The sequence below is a fragment of the Micromesistius poutassou genome, assembly GCF_964030765.1.
Source record: "Micromesistius poutassou genome assembly, chromosome: 13".
Taxonomy (NCBI): domain Eukaryota; kingdom Metazoa; phylum Chordata; class Actinopteri; order Gadiformes; family Gadidae; genus Micromesistius; species Micromesistius poutassou.
Window position 1 is genome coordinate 7,694,116 of NC_140283.1, and position 12,803 is coordinate 7,706,918.

The 12,803-nt window shown below is 49.6% G+C and overlaps 1 protein-coding gene across 2 annotated transcripts in view; it reads left to right on the forward strand.

Annotated features, from left to right (window-relative positions):
- Positions 1-12,803, forward strand: part of wwp2 (WW domain containing E3 ubiquitin protein ligase 2) — a 32,738-nt gene that overhangs the window by 10,611 nt on the left and 9,324 nt on the right. For both annotated transcript variants that reach the window (XM_084477760.1, XM_084477761.1), the window contains exons 7-11: positions 1,829-2,001; positions 2,689-2,959; positions 3,257-3,346; positions 6,241-6,415; positions 12,135-12,189. In XM_084477760.1, coding sequence (XP_084333886.1) covers positions 1,829-2,001; positions 2,689-2,959; positions 3,257-3,346; positions 6,241-6,415; positions 12,135-12,189 — 764 coding nt within the window. The remainder of the gene's footprint in view (positions 1-1,828; positions 2,002-2,688; positions 2,960-3,256; positions 3,347-6,240; positions 6,416-12,134; positions 12,190-12,803) is intronic.

The following is a 12,803-nucleotide window of genomic DNA, read 5'->3' on the forward strand; positions in this document are numbered from 1 at the left end:
CACTAGGGCCGATTTTGGAAAATAATCTAATTGCGATTTTTTTTTTCCCCTCAATATTGCGATTTAATATGCGATTATTTTTTCGAGGTCCTCTTCTCATGTATTTTTCAACGGACACAAGCAATAAATCTATCTGTTTCATAATAAACAATATCATATTTATTTTCTAACTCCTTCTCCCTCATCCTGGTGCTGAATGTGTTAAATGCATCAGCATTTTTATGTGTGTTTGCCAGCATACGTTCTATGTGGGCGTCTGCCCAAATATCCAATAGACATTCCGTCTCCTCTTTGCGCCATGTTGAGCCACGACTCACCCCACGGTCCGACAATGTGCTGTTACCAGGCACGTGCACACATAGGGCCCTAGGGGTGCTTGAGCCCCTGCCCTTTTTGCATCGTATTAAAAAGTGCCCTCTGAGTGTTCAACAATCGCGCCAGCAATAGTGCTCGTCCGCGATCGAACGCCCCCCCCCCCCCACCCCCCGTCAACAATCGCGCCCGCAATAGCGCTCATCCACGATCCAACCCCCCCCCTGCCCCCCCCCCAACAATTCGGCACCTGCCCCTCAAAACTCCTGTGCACGTCCCTGGCTGTTACCGCTAATCAAACAATAATTCCCATAATGCGCGCGGCTGAGCGGGTGCCTGTTACGTCCAAAGAGGCGTATGCTTTTTAGAACTGGATCGGACCGAGGTGCGTTCGCTTTCACATCTCAAACGAACCGAGACCACCTCTTTAGCGAGGTCTCGGCCGGCTGATTTGGTGCGCTGAGGTGTTTGTTTTTTTTCAAGGCGATCGAAATGCGGGACAGTTGCGCAGCATCGTCTTTTTATAGCCAAAATAATTCCACACAACTGATGTGCCGCCCCTCTTTGGTACCAAACTTTCAGCTGTGCGCTCTTCTGACGAGCCTGAGGCCATTGTGCAGCAGGTTAAAGCGCAGCGTCTCTCCCTGCCTGCACTGCTTTGCTCCGCTCGGCTCACTCGCAAGTCACGTGACCAATCAAATCGCAGCCTTTGCGGTTAGAAAATCTGGCTTTGTCATATCGCGATATTATCGCAAATGCAATTAATCGTTCAGCGTGTACACATGCAAGCACACGCACACACACACACACACACACACACACACACACCTGTAAGCTATCTCTGGTTCAGTATCGCTGGTTCAATGTCCATTTTGCAGCCCATCTTTCAAACTCTTTGACAGTAAGTCTGGATAAAGTGGTAGTCCACCATGACAGCAGCATAATGATACATGTAGCTACTTTTCATTTGGCACTTCGCTGGGGGGGAGGGGTTCAATAGAGGCCGGGAGGAACTAACTGGGCCTGTGGAAGCTTTTGTCAGCTCAATGGCCTTTTAAGTGCCGTGTGTGTGTGTGTGTGTACGGACGTATAGCCTCCCCCCCTGTATCTCAAGTGTCCCCTGCCTTCTTATTTTAGTTCATAAAACAGTTGACATTGACGCCCCCACAGCGCGGTAATGATAGCTCTCCGAGCCCCCACTACGGCATTCCGCAGCCCTGGGGGTGAATGTCATGAAAATTGTGTTTTCATTGTACAAATGTTCTTGTCTGAGAAGTAGGGTTATATTTAGCTGTCGGAAAGTATGAGTGTATACTCAGAGGAACTGGGGCTCAAGCTATATCTAACACACCATTGTGTCTAGGCTCACTCTCCCTCTCTCTCTTGCTCCCCTCTTTTATTTTGTCTCCTGTACGTGAGACGTTTTTCTTGGCTGTATTTACACCCATACGTTCACATACGTTCAAAAATAATTCTCCCGCCGTCCTTTCCTTTTCTTTTCTCGCCATTCCTACAGAAGCAACAGGCTCTCGGCGGGGGGGTCCCAGGGCGGGTCCCCGGGGCCCGTCAGAGGGGGGTCCATGACCAACGGGGAGCTGGGCGAGGAGCCTGGCCCTGTCGCCGGGTCAACACCGTCCGGGCGGCCCCGCTCCTCAAAGGTGTCCCACGGCAGCCCTGGAGGCAGCACAGGTACTGAATCCCCCCCCCCCCCCCTCACCCACTGTCACACCCCGGGTACCTGCACGCCAGCACCTGTATTCTGGGTGGGTAGATTGTTACCGCCAGGATATTTATTAGAAATGAGGTAATGATAACATGAGAATGAGAACATGAAATCTTTTAATTAGTTGTGAGTGTAGTGTGGGGATGAGCGGAAGGTGTGCTTTGAGGATTTTGTAGGGTGTAAACACAACATAGAACTTAACAAGATAAACACCGTAGGACAACCAATAATAATTCAAAACCAAACCAGAAGCCAACCTTCCTGTGGGGGGAGAGAGCGAGAGTGGCTGATGTGGTCCACCTCATGGAACCTGCAGGCCCAACCTGTACAGGTGCACCACATCGGCTGACAGCCCCCTCAGCTCCGCCAACTGGCTCCCGGCACAGATAAGCAAACAGGAGAACCAGCTGACAGGTCGTCGGGTTTAACATGCCTGGACTACAAGTCTCTGTGTTGGATGCCAAAATAAGTTCCACCTTTTGTGGCACCTAAACAACTGAACTAGCTCCTCCCATCCACATTGTACCTGTTTACTTTAATTTAATCACACTGAGGCATGGAGGAGAACCTCCCTGTACGCAGCGCCCTCATTCGATCGGTAGGGGGATCTTCACACACGTTCTAATCCCCTCCCTCCCACCTTCTCCTCTCAGCCAAAGCGGAGCTGACCGCCAACGGGCTGGAGAATGGCCGCGCCGGCCCCGCCTGCCACACCCCTCCCCCGGCCTCCCCGTCCGTCAGGTCACCGGCCCCGGCCAACGCGGGGGCCAGCGGGGGGAGCAGCAGTGGCAGCAGCCCCTCCCTGGCCCAGGAAGCCCCGATCCTCGCCCCTCCGACGGAGCCCGGGCCGGCCGGAGCCTCGGGCGCCGAACTCCCCGCCAGCATCGCCACGGAGCAGCTGGTCAGCGACTCTCTCCCGGCGGGGTAAGGCGCTCCGGACTGGGGCGGCAGCAGTAGTGTGGGGGGTGTCTGCTGGGCGGGTGGGTGGGGCAGCTGGGGGTCATCAGGTGCAGTCCGGAGGTGAGCAGCTGGATTTGATCAGTATGGTTTTTGGAGCGTGCGCTGTGGTTGTTGTTTTATATGTATTTTTATTTTTTTATTGATAATTGATTCTGATTGAAGTCTCTTTAATTCCCTTTTTTTCCCCTCTCTTTTACCCCACCTCTCCTCCTCCTCCTCCCTCGATCTCTCTCTCTCTCTCTCTCTCTTGTCTCTCTCCAGCTGGGAGCAGAGGGTGCTGCCTCACGGCAGAGTTTACTACGTCGACCACAACACCAAAACCACCACCTGGGAAAGACCACTGCCCCCGGGGTATGCAGCCATGTATCGATTCAATTATGTAGCGCGTGTATGTATATATGCGTATATGTGTATATGCCTTCCCCTTGGCTTAAACAACAGCCTGGACTCCTGTTACTCTAACTGACTTACTCAGGAACTAATAACTGTACATATGTGAGTCTTATTGGGTCCCAACTACTGTGTCTGCGATTAGCAAGGCTGATGTTATTCTGGTGGGGAAAGCCTAGGGGATATCCATGCAGTTCAATGACCGCATCACCAAAACGACCGCAGCCAGCTCTTTTATGGCACACTTATTATTGATTTGTGTGTGTGTGTGTGCGCGCACACCGGTCCATGTTAAAGAGAATGAGGAGAGAGATGTTTTTTTGGGGGATGGGGAAAAAGCAGTCACACACAGACACGCATACTGTATGCACGCTCACTCATACACACTCGACTCTCCAGCCTATCTTAGTTTTTTCCAGAGAGGGAAGGAGTGAATTGTGGGGGCCCCCCCCGAGAACAAAGGCCCTTTCTTAGGCTTGCATGTGGCCCCTACACAAGAACATACGTAGCCCTGCCAAACCCCCAGCAGCCCTGCTCTCCCCCCTGCCCCTTTCAGGGGATCAATTAGCAACCTTGTGCTTAGCTAAGTGCTCCCTCTCTATATATATATACACACACACACACAAACACGCATTCACGGATGCACACACAGACAAAGAAACACACACGGAACTGTTTAGCTAGGAGTGGATGCGCCCCCCTCTCTAACTAATGGAAGCCATCCTGAGACATGGCTGGTCAGCCTGTGTCGGGACATGGCTCCAGTCATGCTGGAAGGGTCTCTTAGCACTATATCAGTGGTTCCTGACCCGTTCCCGTCTGAGTCATCGATAGAATTGGCAGAACCTAAAACAACCAAAAAATGAACCCCAGTCTCGCAGACCAGTGCCCGACACGGCCGTCATCCGCTAATGGTCAGCTAACATAACAGATGAAATAATATCCAGCTAAAATAATAATACCGTATGTTTGGATGGTGGTTCTTCAAACTGGGGAACCCCTCCCCCCTCTCTCTTTTTCTCTCTCTCTCTCTCTCTCTCTCTCTCTCTCTCTCTCTCTCTCTCTCTCTCTCTCTCTCTGTGTACCTGGCTGTAGAGGCGTCATTACTCTATGTCGGCCTCAGATTGTGTTCCAGACACCTTTTCCAGTGTAAAACAAAGCGGCACTGACTCATCCTTTCAAAGGCTGCTTCTGTCTTCCGTGAAAGCTGCTGGCCTTTATTAAAGAATCCCTCGCCAATACTTGGATCATAGATCTCCGTCTGGCCTGGAACCTGGAGCTGTTTCATTGGGAGCTCTGACCAAGCGAAACTGCTGTTATCCCACATAGGCCTGGCTAATTTCCTTACATTAAGCAACGGTGTTGTGTTTCCCACAGTACTGCTCCCAAATTGGCCTTCATTTTTGGAAGCTATAGTGCTAGCGTTGAAATTAGATTTTTGGTAATGTCTAGAGGAGAACCGCACGCACAACGTAATGTTTGGAGTCTGGGATTAGTCTAGTATTATTCACGTCCCTGAACAAATCAATTTCCTACCAGAACTCTGGCAGGAGTTCTGTAGTTTGATTGCCTGGGGATTGTTTGGTCGTTTTAGGTAGATTCAATTGTGTTGGTGTGAATGAAGTCATTCAGACCCTAGTGTGGATCAAATAATGCGTTGAGCCGGTAGTAATTGTAAATCTGTCTACTTCCAAGTGATCGAAGGTGTAGTCCATGCCAAAATTTAGTAACAGCAGATGTGAGCCAAATGCATGCCATGTCGGGAGTACAGTTTCATTCAAATCATATAGACACTGTCTTACTGAACATAAAGTCTCTGTGGATGGATTTCTATCTGTTGGATACATTCTCTCTAGTGGTCTTGTGGCCAAAGAACACAGGAGGATATGTTGCCAGACAGCAACTCGATGTATTCATCTCAAATGTGGTAGCTACACCCATGCCGAAAATCCCAAAGTTAATTTCCTGCAGAATCAGTCATCAACCAAACTATCCAATGAAATAAACTCCCAGGTGGTCCATTGGACTTTGGTTCAATCGCAAAAAAAAAAAAAAAAACTGTGGGAAACTTAAGTAGACCAAATAGAGCCAAGCAACTTCTGGTCCAAATGGTTTGGCTGACAGAACCCCACTCATTATCCTGGATTAAATGTCCTCCTGACTGTGAACCAGCATGAGAGGGGAAGCAAACTGAAATGTTTACGTCCTCTCTGTCGCTCCATCCACCTTTCCCCTCGGTTCTCCCCAAGACAGAGAGAGATGGAGATCTCAAAGGACACCCCACATACATGACATTAGTATTGTTTCGGCTAGCAGCCGTGAGTCTCCGCTGCTTTCTCTGCAGAATTCTGACACTCGTGACTCACAGATAGGAAAATAGGAGCAACACTGTGAGGAGAAGCAGGGCTCTGCAGACCTTGTTTTCAAACGCTTCCTGAGACAAACTCTTCATCTAATTCCCAGACATGTGTGTGTATGTATGTATACATGTATGTATGTATGTATGTATGTATGTATATATATCTATAGTTTTATTTTTTTTATATTTGTTTGTTCATCACTTACTTTAGTTATTTGTCTACACTTGGGACAAAAGAACATATTGTTTATAGGTATCTTGGTTGCTGAACAAAGACAACTTTTTTAAAGCGAGTGACCTGAGATTTATTTGGGAGTCAAGTGAATAAGTGTGCCGCTGCTGAGTTGGCCGACTGAATAGGATCCAGATTGCACAAAGCAAAGCTGCAAAGATCATTCACATATGTCCACATGACACCTCTACCGAACAGTGACCTGTAGTAGTCACTCTCTCTCTCTTTCTCTCTCTTGCCCCCCTCCTGCTGTTTTTGGCAAAGCTGGGAGAAGCGTGTGGACCAGCGGGGTCGCTTCTACTACGTGGACCACAACACAAGGACCACCACATGGCAGCGGCCCACCGCAGAGTCGGTGCGTAACTATGAGCAGTGGCAGAGCCAGCGCAGCCAGCTGCAGGGTGCCATGCACCAGTTCAGCCAGCGCTTCCTCTACCAGGTGAGTCGAGTCACACACCCAGCCCCCCCCACCCCTCGGTCAATCGTTGGGAACAATTGAATGGATGGATGGTGACCTGATGGCGTCATGTAAGGTGAATGAACACAGGTTGAAGGGAATTTGTCGTACCCTTTTCCAATAATTGCCAAGGCGCCGTTTCTATTGAACGGGCTATTTTAGTCAGTGTTTTCGTTGGGCTGGCTTGGTATATATATATATATATATATTTTTTTTTTAACTTATTTTCATCCAACTGTGACATCCATTTTAATACCATGAAACACAGCGCTCTTTTACCTCGTCACCTGTTGCCACGGTCACTTGGGAAGGCAGCCCGTCGGAGAGCTGTAAAGGTCTTCCACCTGCAACTCAACCGCAGCAGCCATTACGTCACTTAACATCAAGATCTATATAGGATGAGGCTGTCTCATTGTGCAGTCATCAATGAATAATAATTGGCTTTCAAGCAAAGATGTGTTGTTGTGGATGTGTCAGCCGGAGTCCAAAGAAGTCTATTGTAGAGGGCATGGTAAAGGAATTTGAGTGGCACTGTTTTTCATTGGAGTTTGTCCAATGTGTCTCTATCTCCCTGACAGTGGCCATCCTTTCTCTGGAAAGCAGACAAGGTCAAATTTCCCCCAGCCAGTAGAAGTCTTATGGCACGAAAACAACGGATGGTTCTGTACTGGGTGTTCCCAAGCACGGCCCATTAGTAAAATCAACCAAGTTTAAGCACTCCTATTATAAAAATGGACCACTCCCTGCCTCCAGCGTGTGTGTGTGTGTCTGTGTGTTTGAGAAACCCCCTGGCTCTGTCCACGCTTCCGCTTGCCTTAAAGTGACAATCTCAAAGACAATCTCCAAAGATTTCCATGCAAATAAATCTCAGTAAAGTCACTATCTATCGCCAGATGAGGGATTGAGCCTATGTCCCACAGGCGAAAGCACTTTCTTTTGCAATATTATCCGTATTCAGAACTGGCTGTTTCTGGCGACTTTCCCACCATGCACTAGAATCACAAGCGGTGCGGTGAATGACGCGTTTTCCATCACCGAGCAGTGGTTGGTACGCCAGAGAGGGTATGGCAGACACAACAACCTCGTTCTTATGCTTGTCATGTGTGTGTAGCTGCAAACTGTTTTAGTTAGTTACCGCCAAGGAGAACGAGCAGGGATCTTTGGGATTCTCTCTCAAAACAAGAGCATGGACCTGGTTCCTCTAACCAACCAATCAAAATAAGTCCCACCTCCACAGTGGACCCGACAATAGCCTCGGGCCACCCATTCCCCACTCATCCGTCTATATCCGTCCCGTCTGTCTGTCGGCTCCACCCACCCTAAGCTTATCGCCATGTCTGCCCCTAAAGCTTGTATTTCGAGGGACATGATACACATTTTGATGAATGACTTCAGATGGGAAACCGGGGTAGGATCTCTCTCTCTCTCTCTCTCTCTCTCTCTCTTTCTCACTCCGTCTCTCCCCCTGCCCTCCCTGACCCTGGCTGAGAGGAGCCAGCAGCCCAGCCTGGCCCTCGCCTTCCTGGTGACGTTTTCTGGAATGCCCCCTTCTCTGTTGATAGGGACGGCTATTTATGGGCCAGCCCCGTGTGAACGAGATAAGCATGCCACACATGCACATTGGCAGGTTTTACAAGAGGGGGTGCACAAACAAAAGTAAACATTGTGCGCAAAACACACAGCGTTCATTCCTTTAGCTTATGAACATCTACACACAAACACAAGGTCATGGAAGGGACCCAGAGCTTCACATTGTGTGTGTGTGTGTGTGTGTGTGTGTGTGTGTGTGTGTGTGTGTGTGTGTGTGTGTGTGTGCTCACAGAGCTGTAATGTGGAGGTCAGGTGGCACATTTCTGTCCCAGCGCGGGACCATGAGTGGGTTGCCGTCTCTACTCCACGTAGGCTGTTGGTTACACTGTTATGGACACACATAGCCATAAACTACAACTTATTATAAAGTAAATGCTGGCTAAGGCTACCGTGAAGTGACCATGCAGGCAAGTGTGCATGTGAAAGTGTGTATGGGTTTTAAGAAAAATCCTCATGGAAATGAATACAGGCCTGCCTGCTATTGTAAGGGTGTCCCGGTCGAAGTCGTTGTTAGTGTGGTGTGTGTGTGTGTGTGTGTGTGTGTGTATGCGCACGTACACATACACATACACACTCACACACTGGCTTGCCTTTGGTAATTGTTGCTCGTTAGTAACCCAGGAGAAAGCAGTCTCGCAATCATTAACTGCTCTTTCCGGCTCACCCCCATAAACTCTGTTATCCCCCTTCTGAGACCGAAAGTCGCCTTTTCCTTGTATTGCTCCCTTTTTAACAAGTCTACTTATTTCCCGCTCTTATTTTTTTTTAATCAAAATCTTTCCTCTATACATGGAGGATAGCGTTAGATCACTCTCCATATGTCTCTCTTAAATCAATATTTCTTTACCACACACACAGTGTTCCCGCCTCCTTCTGGGAGGCCTCTGTCCATTCTTCATGAAACAGGGGTCCTTAACAGCAGCACCACCTGAAATGGTCCTGTGTCTCATCTCACACACACACACACACACACACACACACACACACACACACACACACACACACACACACACACACACACACACACACACACACACACACACACACACACACACACACACTGAGAGGTTTCATGAGTTCGCTCTCGGTCAAACACATGCTCTCTGTTCCACACAGCAGAACATATACACTTTTTGCCCTCTGTGGGGAAAAAAAGCATATACAGATAAACCTGAACACACAAAGACGTCTGTCATGTGTGCGTTAACTAGATTAAAACGGATACATCCCAATAAATATTAATAAATCATTGTGTATTTTCTTTGGCCTGTCTATATTGTCACATTTTCAGGACGGCTTTTACAATTATTTGCCACATCATGCAGAAATCATGTATGGTGAACTACAGTCAAGTAAAGAACACAAGTACCAGTTTGACACAAGGTGTGTACAGCGGTTAGATAGGCCGTCTATGTAATTCAGATAAACCACAGGGCGTTCATTTCTAAACTACTGTTTGTATTACATGTGTATTCTACTTATTTCATACAATACCTTGATATTTGACATGTGTATTCTACTTATTTGATAGAGTACCTGGATATTTGACATTAACAGGCAATTGCTTTATTTGATCTTTTTGGCCGACTCCTTCACTGCCGTGCTTTGCTTCAGAGTTTCTTTTGGCCACCATTTTGCTTTCTTTCATAACCTCTTTCTCTCACCCATCTCCCTCTCCCCCTCGCTCTCCCCTTTTTCTCTCCTGCAATTTTCTTCTCCTATCTCATTCCCCTTCCATCTGGGAGCCGACGCGGAAGCCTCCTCCGCCGGCCCGGGCCGTGTGCGATGAGGTCATCTTTCTACCATTTATATTCTCCTTTTACCTTTTTTAGTCACAATTAGTCCAAAAACTAAACAGAAGGGTGGGGCCACCCAGGGGCCCCGAGATCGCCCGTCGATTTGAGGGGTGCTCCAGCGCACGTATCCGATACCCTCAAACACACACTCGACGCTTGGTGCCTTCAGCGCCACACGTTAACCCCACTGTGTTACGGCTGCCCCCACCAACCCCCTCTCTCCAAGCCCTGTGTTCCCTAGGCTGCTCTCCCCTCCGTCCCCCTGTTTAGAGTTTCCATGATAAAAGCCACCCGAATGAGGCCCCAGTCACAACGTGTTTGGGGAAATTGCATCGTGGAGTGAATCTGGCATCCAATACACACACACACACACACACACACACACACACACACACACACACACACACACACACACACACACACACACACACACACACGCGCACACATCCCTTTCCTGGTGCCAGGCTACTCGTGACGGTTGCCATTTTAACAGTGGCGCTGCGTAACGCCGTTTCTTGGAAAGGTACGGGCGGAGAGGGACTAGGGGTATGGAAAACGGCGGTCGTTGAGATGTGTTCTTGTTGGTTGTTTTTCCAGCAGGGTCCTGGTTTGGACACAAGCACACAGTAACAACTTCACCTCTGTGAATGTTGTCGCTGGGTGCCGAGGGTGGAACAGTACTGTAATATGTTCTCTAGCGAGGGGGGGCCTATGTGGGGTATTGGGTGGATCTGAGTTAATAGTGATTGGGCTGTTGGCCGCTGCACTATGAAGAGGCCGGTTGTTTGAGGTCCTTTAGTTCATGAAAACCATCATTGCTCTTCAAGCCCTCACAAGGCTCTTTTCAGCGTCTTTTCCACCCAAGTTCATAAAATTATATTTGTGCCTTTTTGTGTGTGTGTGTGTGTGTGTGTGTGTGTGTGTGTGTGTGTGTGTGTGTGTGTGTGTGTGTGTGTGTGTGTGTGTGTGTGTGTGTGTGTGTGTGTGTGTGTGTGTGTGTGTGTGTGTTGAAAGTAAGGGTGTGTTCACATTGAATGAGCATTCACCATCCTCTCAGGGAAGTTTTCCACAGGGTTGTGCATCGAGTGGCTGCACGCACACCCATACACGCACTCAAACACACACGTTGGTGTGCACGTGTGTCGGTTTATGTGTGTGTGTGTGTGTGTGTGCACGGAGTAAATGGGCTCACGCCGGCTCAGGGATGAATAAAGGTGCCTTTTGTCAGGCCGGGGTGGTGGCGCGGTGCGGGGTGTGGCTGGGGTTGGGGGCGGGGGTAGAGGGGCTGTCCAGTCTGGAACCAGTATGAATGTTGCCTTAGTTTCTCATAGACATCGCACCTCCCTGCCTACTTTCACAGCCCAGTCCGAAAGGAGAGGTAGAGGGAGGGAGGGGGAGAGAGAGAGAGAGAGAAAGAGAGAGAGAGAGAGAGAAGGGGGAGGACCTCCAGAGCAGGGTTAAGGGGGTGGGTGCCAGGGTGGTGGTGGTGAGGCTTTGACGGAGTGGGGGTGGCTGAGCCAGGGTGTGTGTGTGTGTGTGTGTGTGTGTGTGTGTGTGTGTGTGGGAGGGGTGGGGCTTTGAGCCAGCCAGTGAGCTCATTGGAACAGCATGTTGTTGGTTGTTTTTTCTTATATCTTCCTACCATGCGTGTAGTTTTTGGAAGGCATACGAGCAGCCAGCCGGCCAGCCTCCTCAGTCTCTGCTGGCCACTGCACAGAAGAGGAGGCATCTGCCCATCTCACCGCTACCACCACCAACACCACCGTCACCAACACCACCACCACCACCACCAACGCCATCATCCTCATCAGCAGCAGCAGCAGCATTGCCACAGCTCTCGTCTACTTTCCCAGTGAGCCCCCCTGTGCTTAAGGGGTACCGGAGTCCTAGCTGAGTGCTCCTGCCGCCGGCAATGAGTCCGCCATTATCCCGCTCAAGCGGCTGTGGTTTGGCCTTGCGAGGCCGAACGCCTGGCAAGACTGAAGAATGCGCTTCTTTTTTAAACCTGTGAGATTGAAGCATTTTTTTCTCACTTCTTTTTTTTTTCACGGCGGTCTTCGCTCATCATGAGGAAAAGAAAAAGAAATACCTTGACCCGGCAGTTTGAAGAATGTCACGCTGCCGCAGTCTAATGGAGGGAGAGAAGCAGCAGGAGGAGAATAAATGCAGCGAGACCGCAACAGGCAGAGCGAGGGAGGCAGAGCTGCACAGGGGGACAGTGAGGGGCTGGAGACAGTAACGGCGGGCTCCGATGGGTAGATGGAACAGGACGACGTCCTAACGGCAACGGGCCTCTCTCTGTGCTTCTTTCCCAGTCCACTGCGGCTCCTGTGGAGAATGACCCCCAGGGCACACTACCTCCTGGATGGGGTAAGTTTTCATACACACACACACACACACACACACACACACACACACACACACACACACACACACACACACACACACACACACACACACACACACACACACACACACACACACATGCGCACACATGCCAGACACACACAGGCAGATTTAAACAGACTTTTTTTCTGAAATATAGAACCTGAAACCCAAACCGGGGACCATCATTAATATGAAATCAAGGTTCTCCCATTTAAAATGCTATAGCCATTACTTGTGCATGGATTCTAATTGGGAAAAATGGAAGTGGTGTGAGCTGCCCTCGACTCGGCCAAATGGTGGCCCCAGTGGGGGCGGCCAGAGGCGGGAGGAAACCAGCGCCCTTGCTCATTAGCCAGTGCCGGTTAGCTTGAGTCACGGTTGTTAGCAGGAGAACGTAATGGTCCACAGCCCCTCCAACCATCTGTCAAACGCAGCAGCAGCAGCATGGCGGCTTCAGTTTCTTCCCAGTGGACCAACATGGGGTCCCGAGCATGGAAAGTGCACGAGAAGCTTTATGCCGTTGTACAAGGACGACTGAGCTAGGCAAACATGGGCAGAGCCGAGAGCTCCCAGGATGCAAGTGGTTTGGCCAATTC